Here is a 14,272-nt window from a genome sequence, read left to right on the forward strand (position 1 = left end):
AATAATAATAATAATAATAATAATAATAATAATAATAATAATAATAATAATAATAAAGAAATATAGTGAGATTTTGAGAAAATCTTGAATGAAGATATAAATAAATCAGAAGCCATACCATAGATTACATTAGTGACATTAGCACATTATATTTTGAAGACATTGGAAAGTGATATCTTATCTTGAGACAATATCTCTTCCTATATGATCATAGGACAGTGGACATAATCTAGCCACCTCATCAATAACCACCACACACAATCTCCCCTGTCATCACATTTCACTTATTAAACTCTCTGTCTCATACCACTTTGATTTTTGCATCACTCACCACAACATGGCTACTGCTGCTACTGGCATAGCCTCCTTCTTTTCATCTTCCATCAACGCTTCTGTCAAATGTCTTCGTTACAAAAACTGCATGTTTGCATCTGTTATGTCACATTCTTCCTATTCTTCCTCACTTGAGCCTTTATCCATTACTACACTTACACACAAGTTATGGCTTCCTAGAATTTCTGTTGCTGTTGCACAGGAAGAAGTGGTTGTAGCTGCTGAAGAGAATGCTGAAGAAGTAGAAGTAGAAGAAGAGAAGGAACAAGGAGGGGAAATTGTAGCAGAAGAAGACACAAGGACTAAGCTTTATTTTGGGAATTTGCCTTATAGTGTTGATAGTGCACAACTTGCAGGGTTAATTGAGGATTATGGTAGTGCTGAACTAATTGAGGTACTTCATTATCTAACTCTTTTCAATATTTATTAATTACTTCAATTTGTTTTTCAACAATTAATATTAGTTATTAGTATCGATAATATTATTAGAATTCGTGTCCTCCTTATTCCTTCATTTCTTGATATGTATTATTAATGTAAAACTTTGTTACATATGCATCTATTCATATCTTAGCTTATAGATGTTTATGCATATATTTTGGGATCTAATACAATAAAAATAACATTTTGATTGTAAAAAAAGGTAAAATAAATTTTTAGTCTCTATAAAATATTATAATTTTATATTTAGTCTCTAAAATATTTTTATTCACTTCTAGTTTCTATTTTAAAAAGTTTTGTAAAAAATTGATACTATTAGTCCCTAAAAAAGTCCCTATAAAATCATAACAAGGACTTAAAAGTGAAAAAAATTTCTTAGAGACAACTTTAAATGTTACGATTTAACAGGGATTAAAAACATATTTAACTGAAAGTTGGGCGAGATGCATACGGTCATCACCTGCCCTTGTTAGGATAGGAGTGAATTTGTAAATTTTTTTGATTTTAGTTATTCTATTGGTCGTATGGGTTTTGGATCCAAAAAACAAGAGAGTCATGTTGCTTTACAGTTACTATATATATATATATATATATGATGATTTATGGACTTCTGGCTGCAGCCTATTTGTTTCTACATGGAGTGGTTTAATTGTTATAATTTGTGAGGCTTTTTGGTGATATCTGTATGTATAGATAATTCTAATTTGAGGCCTACAACTGCAATTGCTGTTGCGAATCGTGATATAAAGATTTTAGAGGTCTCTACAGCGGAATCACAACCGCAATTTCGGCCGAATCGGCTCCATTTATCCACATTTAGCCGCAATATCAAGATTCTCCGCGTAACTAAAACCACAATTTAGAATTACGTGTCTTTGTTTTCGGCCTCAATAAGGCATACACATTCACTCTAAATTAATTAATAGGAAAGGAACTAGATCAGGGAGAGATAATTGTAAGGCTTTTCGGTTCTGTTAATTGCAATTAAGTTCAACTGCGGGGTTTAGAAGATTTTATTTTAAACTTATTTAGATTTATCCATAACATGAACACATGTGTAAGTGTTTCAAAACACTCATTAGCTTATGATATGCTTATAAGTTTTTACAATTTGCAATTCATTAAGTAACTTATCATAAGTGAGACATGCATTAATGCAACTGAGTTTACAATTTATTGAGAGATTTTGTAGTGTAGTTTAGATCATACGGCAAAAAAGAAAGAAAAAGGAAAAATACAAAAGTTTCTGTCATTATTTTTCAGTATGCATGCATCCCTCAATCATGCAATTGTTTGGAGTCCAAATTGTATTGTATGATATGGTTTATTCCATGGTTATGTTACATTCTCTGATTGAAAATAATGTTAATTATTTATATATATGTATCTTTAGGTTCTTTATGACAGGGACACTGGAAAAAGTAGAGGCTTTGCATTTGTGACAATGAGTTGTATTGAAGATTGCAAAGCAGTAATAGAAAATCTAGATGGAAATGTAAGAATCAATGCCTCTCTTCTATTTCTAGCATTTTCTATGCTCAATTGATTTGTAATGTTTAAATCTTTTTGCATGCTAAACGTTTGTGTTGGGTATGGCTCATAATGTTAAGTGAGCAAGTCGCTCCACTTGGGGGTGGGCGAAGCACCTTGTGCTATGGTCTAGGGGTGTAATCTTGAAAATTGGACCGTAGTATTTAAACACAAATTGTACACTGTAAATCTTAAGCGTCAATCATAGTGGAAAGGTATTGTAGCTGCCATGCATTCAGAGGACACGATTGACTGAACTCTGTGATAAATCTCGTGTGTTATTTGTTTACGTTTTTCGTATCTATTTTCTATTGAACCAGGTTTACTGTTATAACAATTTGAAAATGAACAATTTCTCAGGAGTTCTTGGGGCGAACCCTGCGTGTGAACTTCTCTGACAAACCGAAACCAAAAGAACCATTGTATCCTGAAACTGAATACAAGCTTTTTGTTGGGAACTTGTCATGGACAGTAACTTCTGAGAGTCTAACACAAGCCTTTCAAGAATATGGAACTGTTGTTGGAGCTAGGGTGTTATATGATGGCGAAACCGGAAAATCTCGTGGCTATGGCTTTGTTAGCTATGGCAGTAAATCAGAAATGGAAGCTGCCCTTTCATACATGAATAATGTGGTATGTTATTTCTCATCTTTTCATTCTTTTATGTAGGATTTTTATAAAATACCAAAAACTGAATCGAACTGCTACATCGTACCAAAAAATCCTACTCTAATGGATAGTTCAAGAACCAAACTGAACAGATTTAGTTCAGTTCTGTTCGTGAACTACCTCTCATATTTTGGTTCAATGTTTTGATTTTTTTTAAATAGTCGTAACATTAGGTTCAATTCCGTTTATGGTTTTTTTGAACGGTCATTATATCAGTTAATAGTAGCAATTTGATATATCACGATGTGTCAGTGATTGAGGCTACATCACCTACATTTGATTGCAACTCTCTATTATATCAAAGTTAGCGGCGTGACCGCGATTGTGATTTTAAGCTTTGGTTATACACTATTTGTGTGCATAAACAAAGACTTGTGATTTTGCTTATTGTTTCTTTGTAATTTGTGAGTTTCAGGAACTAGAAGGACGAGCATTGCGCGTAAGCTTGGCTCAAGGAAAACGTTGATAAGGTCAATAGAATCTGGAAAAGGCTCTTAGATGTTCAACAATGGTGCCAAAGAAATGAGAAGGGATGGCCATGTACCAACCATGAGCACTTGCTTCACCTTGATGAAGAAGTTCCTTTTCATTTCTTGTGGTGTATAAATTATTTCTTCCCACTTTCATAAGATATGCTGACCCAAATGATATTTTATTGTGTTCAATTTTTAGCTATATAGTGCTAATATTGGCTATATATTGCTTCCTTTCCTTCTTGTCTCCCTAAAAATCATATATTGAATTGCATATTTTGAATTTGGATCCTCTACAATAGTTATACAATGTAATATCATTGAAGATCGTTAGATCTAAAGAGATAAAATTCTCATTTACTATGAAGTTACGAAGTATTAACTCGTGAAGGTATAAAATTAATTTGGAGTTTTAGTGAAATGACAAACTTTCAAATCATAGAAATACCTCATAATTTCAAGCCTTATTCCAATTGTTTACTCTCACATATATCATATTGTGTAAATAGGTATTCTGGTATTTGAAATTATATTGCTCGGTCGGTTTAGTCACTCAAATTTGTAAACGTGCAACTTACTTCCTCAAATTAAAAATCATCAATTAGTTTAATCATCGATACTTGTTTTTATGCAGCAAAAAATTAATTAAGTTAACATATGCGTCTTTTACTAGTTTTGATAGATGTTTATTGAGTAAATGATTTGATGAATGGACTAAAGTGATAGAAATTTTTAAATTTTAGAGACTAAATTGATTGAACCTTATGATTTCAAGATCTAAATTTATATTTACTCTATTGAATTCTCTAGCTAAAGTTATTGTTTTGTATTTGAAGGTTAAGGTTCAAATCTTTTTCTTTTTTTCTTCATGAAATAACTTTTTTTTTTCAAAAGTGAAAAATTTAGTTATAATATCTGTTTTTTATCTTTTATTTAATATTTACTTTATTTTTTTTTTATTTTTTTATTTTTATTTTTTTCTTGATTAGTTTTGGGCTTTCATCTTTTTTTGTTTTTTCGTCGTTTTTTTATCTTTACTTAATATTTGTTTTAATCTTTAATAAAAAGATAAATTTATATAATTTTACAAAAAAAAATATAATTAAAATGAGTATTAGATAAAAGAAAAATAACTAAAATGAAAGATAAAAAATTAAAATGAATAAAAAAAAAAAAAAAAGACAAAAATGGATATTAGGTAAAAGATAAATGATTAATATTCAAATGTTTAACAATGCAAATGTTATCTCGTTTACTCTAGTTATGGCATTGTCATCTTGTTTAATATTACTTTAAAAAACTAAAATGAAAAATAAAAAATTAAAAAGAAAAAAAAAAAAAAAAAAAGACAAAAATGGATATTAGGTAAAAGATAAATGATTAATATTCAAATGTTTAACAATGCAAATGTTATCTCGTTTACTCTAGTTATGGCATTGTCATCTTGTTTAATATTACTTAAAATTAGTTATTTTTAGGATGCTTCAATTTAATTTTTTTTTACAGACTTAGAAGATGCTTAAATTTAGTTGTGATATGTAAAATAAGGAGTTGTATTATACTTAAATATACTAGAAGTCTCAACTCCGATATTATTAGGTTAAATATTTTGTCATAGATTTGAAGTAAAACTTCGTTATGTGAACTAATTATTATAATATTAAAATAAAATTCTATTATGTTTTTAATCTCTACATAGTAGTGCCAATAGAAAGATATTTGGGCTTAGTGAAACTGTTTGTTGGCTTAGAAGGTGGAGAGTTAGCTTTTGTACCCCCCATTTAAACTTGTATCCTCCAATTTATTAAAAACCCAGTTTTATCCTTAATAAATTCATTTACGTGAGCGGTAAAAAAAAAATTACTCCAAAATCTGAACCCTCGTTGAAATTTCCTGTACGTAATTTTTTTCAATTAAATTTCCAGTAGTTATAGTTATTACCGAAAATTTGGTCAATGAAATTTCCGGTAGTTGTATTTTCAATACTGGAAATTTCAAATTTCCGGAAGCTACCGGAAATTTCAAAAATTTTGAAAAATCCGGTAGTTAGTATTTGTTCACCGGAAATTTCATTTTTTGAAATTTCTGGTAGTTAACCCGGAAATTTCAAAAATGTTATTTTTTTTACTTTATTTTTTTGAATATTTTTTTAATTTGTTTGTTATTTTATTTTAATTTTTTTTTTGAAATAGGGATGAAAAACACACAACCAATATTTATAGATTTAATTGAAGCATTTACAACTGATCAAATTTTTGAGTCACGAGAAGCTGTCATATCATGGGCAAGAGAGATAGGTCGACAAAATCGAGTAGCAGTTATCATTACTCGATCAGACGTAGAGACTGGAAAGAGAGGAAGAAAGTCAAAATTAATTCTTGGTTGTGATAGAGGTGGACAATATAAGTCAAATAAAAATGACACAGGTACTTCAACTAAAAGGTGTGGATGTCCGTTTAAACTTAGATCGAGACCACTGAAAAATGATGAAGGATGGATTATTAGTTTAATATGTGGACTTCACAACCATGAGTTAGTAGCTACTTTTGAGAATAATGCATTTATGGGACGCTTAACAGAAGAAGATAAGACACATGTTGGCGAGTTGACAAAATATCACGTTGCACCGAGACACATCTTGTCATATTTGAGAGATCGAGATACGGAGAATGTGTCTGATATCTATTAAATTTACAAGCGACGAAGTACATACAGGAAGAATTTGATGGGACCTAGAACTGATATGCAACATTTGTTGAAGTTACTTGAAGCTGAGAAATATACTTGTTGGAGTAGGACTCATGAGGACTCCAACGTTGTGAGGGATATGTTTTGGACGCACACAGATTCCATAACTTTGTTTAACATGTTCCCTCTTGTATTGATCATGGATAGCACCTACAAAACCAACAAGTATAGGTTACCGTTGTTTGAAATTGTTGGTGTAACTTCAACTGGGTTGACATTTAATGTTGCATTTGCTTATATGGATTCTGAACGTCAAGACAACTTTTGGTGGGATTGGAGAAGTTAAAAGAGTTGTTTTTTTCAAACACGTCATTTCCTCAGGTGATTGTGATTGACAGAGAACTTGCTTTAATGAATGCAATTAAAGTTGTATTTCCATCTTCAACAAATTTACTTTGCCAACTTCATATTAACAAAAATGTTGGAGCCAAATGCAAACATTATATATTAAAGAAAGACATACAAAAATGTTCTGAAGAGAAGGAGTACGAGGAACTTTTGCAAATATTTGAGCAAGCATGTGTCGATAATATTATTTTCTTTGACTACGTCAGAGACATATGGTTGAATCCTCATAAGGAAAGATTTGTTGAAGCATGGACCAATCGAGTATTGCATCTAGGAAATACTACGACTAATAGGTATGTCATTAAAATTTCACATTTTGTATTTTATTTTATGCATGATATATGATTAAAACTTCACATTTTGTATTTTTTTGTTTAAATATTAGGGTTGAGTCTGCTCATTGGTCATTGAAGATATTTTTGGAACACAGTAAAAGAGATTTTTGTAAGGAATGGAATGGTATGAATGACATGTTGAAGTTTCAAATTATTAAGATCAAAGTTTCATTTGAGATAAGTAAAGGTCGCAAAGAGCATATACACAACAATCCATTCTTTGAGAAATTGACTTGGGTGGTATCCAAGAAAGCCTTAGGTGATATTGTTGAAGAATACAAGAGAGTCAGTTATGTCGGTAACGATAAAGATGTGTGTTGTTGTATACTTAGAAAGACTCATGGATTACCTTGTGCATGTGAGTTAGCACGATACAAGATGAAAGGTGTTCCAATCCCATTAGATGTTGTTCATATACATTGGAGGAAATTAACCTTGAATAGTGATCAAGAGAATGAACAGTTGACAAATGATTCAAAGTTGGACATTACATCAGAGATGGATATAATTTGGAAAACATGGAAAACACTTAATGTTGCTGGAAGAAGGGCATTAAAGAGCAAGTTGCGTGAAATAGCATATCCGGAGACAACATCAATGTGTGCACCAGTGGATAAAATCAAAACAAAAGGTGGTGTTAAGAAAAAAGGCAAAAGCCGAAGGGATATGACGTATATCGCGACCCATCATACTTTGAGCATGTTAATACTCAAGTCTCCCAGCAAGCATCCAAACAAGTCTCCCATCAAGCATCCAAACAAGTTTCCCATCAAGCATCCAAACAAGTCTCCCATCAAGCATCCAAACAAGTCTCCCATCAAGCATTCAAACAAGTCTCCCATCAGGTTAAAAAATATTTCCACGAGTTTCTTTCTTTAATTCATCCATATATTGAAGACATAGTTAATGTTAAAGCAGATGGAAACTGTGGATATCGTGCTATTGCTGCTTTACTTGGTTATGGTGAAGAATACTGGAGCATTATACGTCGGCAGTTGTATACAGAGATTAAGTCCAAACCTGATTTATATGCTGCATTATTCAAGGAACGTTTGCAAGAAGTGACAGAGTCTTTACTTGTAACTGAGTTGGAAAACCAAGCTAACGAGAAGTGGATGACCATTCCTGATATGGGTTACGTGATAGCAACAAAATATAATCTCGTTCTTGTTACATTAGCAAAAACTTTTTGTTTGACTTTTTTCCCATTGAGGGGTGCACATAATGGAGATTTGTCACGTGATCGTGTTATCAGCATTGGTTTTGTTAACGAAAATCATTGGGTTCAAGTTAAATTGAAACCTGCATGTCCGTTACCTCCACTTGCATGACATTGGAAGAAGCATCGTAGCGATGAGTCTACATCATGAGCTATCGCTTATGCAGGACGTCTACAATATTGGGGTTCTTTAGATTTAGAAAATAATTCAGGTTTTATGTCTTTGGCAGATGATTGACACTTTTGAGTTGTATGTTGTTTTATATGATATGATTGACACTTTAAATGTTGTTTGAAATTTAGATGCTTGCCACTTTTAATTTGTATGTTGCTTTAAATGATAGGATTGCCACTTTAAATGTTGTTTGGAATTTAGTCGCTAATAATAACTCTGAATAATAAATAAGTCGCTAATAATAACTCTGAATAATAAATAAGTCGCTAATAATAACTCTGAATAATAAATAACTAACTAAATAAGTCTGAATAAGTCGCTAATACAATAAGTTTGAATAACAGATAACTCGCGAATAATAAAATAAGTCTGAATAATACAACTATAATACTACTAATAATCTTATGGGTTACGTGATAGCAACAAAATATAATCTCGTTCTTGTTACATTAGCAAAAACTTTTTGTTTGACTTTTTTCCCATTGAGGGGTGCACATAAATCGCTAATAAATAAGTTTGAATAAGTCGCTAATACAATAAGTCTGAATAACAAATAACTCGCGAATAATAAAATAAGTCTGAATAATACAACTATAATACTACTAATAATCTTCTCCTCTAGAAATGTATAAAGCTCTCTCTAATAAGACACGCATCTGATCTTCAGGACCACCCATATGCAAATCTAAACTCTGCTGTATAAGACCACCAACTGCGTGACACCGTGTACACCTAGTATCAGGACCAACATCATGACTAGGACCAACATCATGACTATGACCAGGACCAACATCAACATCATAACTAGGACCAGCATATGCAGCAACATAAGGGATCATCCGAGGATGAGATATCCTATAATACCACTGGATGTATCCCTCAACACACTCATGTGGATATGCAGTTGGATGCAATCTAGCTCGAAGTGATCGTACAGAATTCCGGTACATACTCCATTCAACGTCGACATCACGTGCAACAAGCATCGGTGGTGTAGGAGGAATGTGTTGAGTATACCCAAACTGTCGTATGCACCTCTCGGGTAAATACGAAACCATCGTGAAACACCAACGAATGTATCCTGTAAATAATGACACAGACTGAAATCGTGTCACATCGTTCTCATCGTAATTCGGTGCCCAAATAATATCCGTATCCCTCAAAGCATCCAACTTTGCCCTGTAATATGCAACATTCCCAGATGTTTGTTTTGCAGTCTAACGAAACATCCGTGGCATCGAGGAAATATGTTCATCCATATCCCGTTTACAAATATCAGGAAAATGTTCATAAATCCAAGTCTGTAAATAATTGAAATGTAGTAAAATTATTAAGGTGATGAAATAATTAAAAAAATAATGATAAGTATAATAAATATAATAGTACCTGAAATAAAGACAAATATCCTCCAATCTGTTTGGTTGCAGGCAATGTACTGTCTCTAAGATAGTCATATAGCACAACAAGTGCAGCCGGTCCCCATGCCCATTTACCACAACTATCAAGATCTTGAAACAGAAAGAGATATTTTGCAGATACAAGTGTAAAACTTTTATCCGCAAGAATGGTACATCCTACCAAATGAAGTAGATATGCCCTAGCTGCACAGTCATATCTTCGTTCATGAAGTTTCTTATAAAATACCTCTTTCAACCACTCAAAACTATACGAAGCCCCTCTATTGGTCCTAGTCTCAGTGACAGCTTCATCATATGTAACCCCCAACAACTCAACAGCAGCAGCAATTGCCAAATCTTCATTGACATTTGCGGGAGGTGTGAAAAACTCTCCAGTACACGGGATGCTCAAAAGACCCCTGACGTCGTCAAGAGTAATAGTCATTTCACCGAATGGCAGGTGAAATGAACTAGTCTCTGCGTGCCATCTCTCAGCAAAAGCAGATATCATATTACCGTCAATCATATGCAAACTACATCTTCTAAGAGGACGTAATCCAGATATATTAATCCAATGATCTATTTGAGCAGGTAAATGATATCTAATATCAATGAATTTGTCTTGCTTTTTGCCATTCGAAACAACTTTCAAGGCACGTCTATCATGTTTAATTAAAAATAACACAATTACAAATATATTATAATCTTATACTACAAATAAATTATAATGTGTAATAAAATAACATATACTACAAATATATTATAATATGTAATAAAATAAATTATTTACTAACCTGTCCATTCCACACATTAATTGCAATATGATGCTCATAATCTTTAAGGACATAAAGATCATAAGGACCTCCAGGAAACATGGGTTCTTCAGGCTGGTGCTGCTGACCATGTTCATCATCAAACTGTTGCTGCTGCTGATCATGTTCATCATCAAAGACATGATCCTGCTGGGGCTGGTCATCCTGTTCTGCATCAAACATAAGATTTTGTTGGGGCTGCTCATCCTGGGGCGCATGCCTTTCCTCATTTCTCTTTCTCCTTTTTTCAACAGCAGCTCTCCTATTTGATTGTGTAGGAGGTCGAACTCGCGAATGATCACCACCGTCAGATTTTCCTCCTCTAGTCCTCACTAACAAAATTCAATAAACAAAAATTAAAAAAATTAAAAAAAAAAATTACACAGTGTACCGGAAATTTCAAAAATGAATGAAATTTCCGGTATACAAACCGGAAATTTGAAAAATCCAGTAGTTCAAAATGCATACCGGAAATTTCAAAAATGAAAATTTCCGGGAATGTATCCGAAATTTCAAATTTCCGGGAATGTATCCGAAAATTTCAAATTTTCGGGAATGTATCCGGAAATTTCAAATTTTCGGTATTGATTTTGAACTACCGGATTTTTCAAATTTCCGGTTTGCCTTCCCGGAAATTTCAAAAATAAAATTTCCGTTATGCATTTTGAACTACCGGAAATTTCAATCCTCTTGAAATTTCCAGTAAAAACTTTTTTTTCTTCTGAAAAACTCACTTTTCCGGATTTTTCAAGTGTGGGGGTAAACTGTTTTCATTTTTTTCTTATTTTGACTTTTATTGTTTTTTTAAGGTTATTTTGGGTATTTCACTCAAAATAAAGAGATCCAATTATTTTTAGATTATCATTTTTACGGCCCAATTCAAACTAAAATATATGTGTTATTGAACCGATCTATTTTAATAATTCTACCTATTGAGAGGATTATGACTACTTATTTTTGTGTGGAGAGGATTATTAAATTGAATGGAAGATGATAAATAATAATTTTTTAAATGAAAACAAGTGAATTGTTATTTATATAATTCTAATGAACACGATAAATTAGTCAATTAATTAATTAAAGAATTATATAATTTTTGCCGGTATTAGAATTAGGAAGAGAAATATCTTCTAATAAAAAAAAAAGAAACATCTATCTCCTTTTAGAAAACAGTTCATATATTTCAAAAATGAATAAATTAATATATAGAAACCCCAAACCTTACGAATACAATCAAAATAAAATACCTTCCAAGAAAACTTTAAACTCAATTTCTTATCAGAAAAGATTATTTCAATTTTTTTAAGAGATCAACACATCATTCACTTTAAAGGTAAATACCTATCTCTCTTATGCAATAATTATTTCAAAGACAATATCTTGATTTTGTCTATTGACTCTCAATTTGAGCCACCTAATTAGAGAAAATAAAACTATTCCCGTTGTTTTTGAGTTTCGAAAACTGTTTTAAAATTATTTTATGTTATCGAATATATTACTGAGTTGAGTTGCAAGCATAATCACTCTCTTTAAGAAGTTTCGTGACACTATCCAACTTGTACAAGATAGACTATCAACCACAAAATCCTAAATATAAAACAACTCAAATATATTATATCGGAGTTCCACTGCATCGTAGAAAATCGTTATAGAATTACACTCTCAATATGGTAGTTAATAACTATTACATGTAATATGGTACTAATGACCCCTCGAAAAAAGAAAATAAAATGAAGCAGAAAAGAATAAGTAGAGAAAAGTGTTTCAGATTTTCAGAGAACTTTTGGTGTGCTTTTCTAAGTGAGTAGAGTACTCTATTTATAGAGGAACTCAACAATTGAAGGAGAAAAAACTATGCGACCCATCAAACTGGATCCATAGAAAATCACACTATGAAATTTTCTAGGTTTTGATCGAGCAAAAATCTGATGGGCGAAAAATGCTAGGTTTTGATTAGGGCAAACTGATGTGCGAATAAGGGAGGAATTGATCAAAAATGTTGACTTGGTAGAGGGCAGCCACGTGTACAACACATCAATGAGAGAAAAACGCACATATTTATTAAAAAAATAATTTTTTTTAATATACAACTTAGCCCTAGCCCAGACCCGAAGGACGCCAGCAGCATCGCGCACACGTGTGGTGGTCTATTTGTGGTATCCCTTAAGGCACACACCAATTGCCATACCTCCACCTTATAAACACTACTAGTGTGTGTCATCACTCATATGTGGGACTTGCTTATTTTTTCAATTCACACCAACTAGCTTTCATTAATATCATCATCATTTCCAACAGTTCCTCGGTTTCAAAATATGTTAAACAACATGCATTACTAGATGTAACAATGCCCTCCCTTTTCTATCATAAACCAAAGATAAAAACTTATGAAATAATTGAGACAACTCCCTCGACATCACAAACTAAATCCCTAGCCTCCAACAACTACTTACCAAAATGCCATGGATAACTTAGACATAGCAAAAGAGTGAACAGTTTACTTTAGATGACCCAAACATAAGCCATATTTGAATGCTTTTACCATTACAATTACTTTTCTTCTAAATACGTATGGTCGCACATGTAGTCTTTCTTTCAACAATTGCCAAGAGAAGACAATTATTATAGACGAAGCAATACTCTTATATTGGGAACCCAATACACCAACTTCTTCTTTAAACAAGCCCAAATGAGGCAAAAAGATGAAAGATAAGGACTTATAAAACTAATAAAATAGGAAACATATATTCACGTGAACTCGTCTAACACCATAGACTTAAAGGATCAAGTGAAAGTAATTGAAGGCTAAAAGCTCAATATATATCAAATAGAAAACCTTCCTCTATATAAAAAATGTCTCCGCCACCGAAAAATCCACCGCCAACATCCCTCTCACCTACCTACATGAAACACCAAACATTATTGTTGAACCAAGACTGCAAAGACTTTGGGAAAGAAACTATCAAAGAGGACAAACCCTATCACATATGCATCATGCTAGAAGGAAACTAACTCCTGATTAACAATCTTCGTGAACACACTTCCCTCAAACCAATCCACCCCAACTACCCCACTCTTCCCAATGTAAAAAATAACCTTGCACCAAATTGAAAACCATATAAAGCTCCTAAGACTAACAATATTTGGAGAGATCACAACATTAACCCCATATTTGACCACCAATATATATTTCCATAAACTTGGTTTTCCCACTAAGATAAGCTAGCTCAACTTGGCTACTACTTTAAGGTTGAACAACCTTACATCCTTTACACCTAATCCATCTCCACGTTTAGGTTGATAAACATCGACCACTTAACTCAAGCCAACTTATTTCCCCCTTTGACCTCTACCTAATGAAAGTGTCACATATTACAAACCACCAGTTTCCTGACCTTGACCAACACCTATAAGAAAGAGATATGTAAATTGAAAAACTACTAAGGATAAAGTCTATAAGACTCAAATATATGTTTTGTGAAGATCTTAGCTTCAAGAAAATTGAATCAAGTAAAGCCTGCCAAGTTGTCTCCTTATAAGGATAACCTCAGCTAGAAGGCCAAGATACACAAAAAGAATAGAGTCAACTATGCAATTAAGGAAATATGCTTACCAAGGAAATACAATTCTATATTAACCCTTATCAATCTAATATTTGAGAAGTTGACCTAGAGTCTTAAGCCGATTCAAACCACATAATACATCATTTATTTAGTTAATAAACATAATATATATTACTAATGGAGGACATGGTGATTATCATTTGTTCCAATGTCACTACTCTCTATCCCA

General features: G+C 32.5%; 1 protein-coding gene across 1 annotated transcript; it reads left to right on the forward strand.

The window, feature by feature from the left end:
- The first annotated feature begins 121 nt into the window (after positions 1 to 121).
- LOC101508666 (28 kDa ribonucleoprotein, chloroplastic) lies at positions 122 to 3,729 on the forward strand. The gene is made up of 4 exons (XM_012714972.3): positions 122 to 727; positions 2,168 to 2,269; positions 2,665 to 2,937; positions 3,389 to 3,729. Exons 1-4 carry the CDS (start codon positions 338 to 340, stop codon positions 3,437 to 3,439), a joined length of 816 nt encoding a protein of 271 aa, XP_012570426.1. The 5' UTR covers positions 122 to 337; the 3' UTR covers positions 3,440 to 3,729.
- The last annotated feature ends 10,543 nt before the right edge of the window (positions 3,730 to 14,272 follow it).

This window comes from Cicer arietinum, chromosome 4, assembly GCF_000331145.2.
Source record: "Cicer arietinum cultivar CDC Frontier isolate Library 1 chromosome 4, Cicar.CDCFrontier_v2.0, whole genome shotgun sequence".
NCBI lineage: Eukaryota > Viridiplantae > Streptophyta > Magnoliopsida > Fabales > Fabaceae > Cicer > Cicer arietinum.

Bases quoted from the DNA above. Each gene is read 5' to 3' on its own strand.
- LOC101508666 (XM_012714972.3), top strand. From the start codon at position 338: ATGGCTACTGCTGCTACTGGCATAGCCTCCTTCTTTTCATCTTCCATC. The intron at 728-2,167 runs GTACTTCATTAT...ATGTATCTTTAG, and splicing joins GTAGTGCTGAACTAATTGAG to GTTCTTTATGACAGGGACAC. The intron at 2,938-3,388 runs GTATGTTATTTC...TGTGAGTTTCAG, and splicing joins TTTCATACATGAATAATGTG to GAACTAGAAGGACGAGCATT.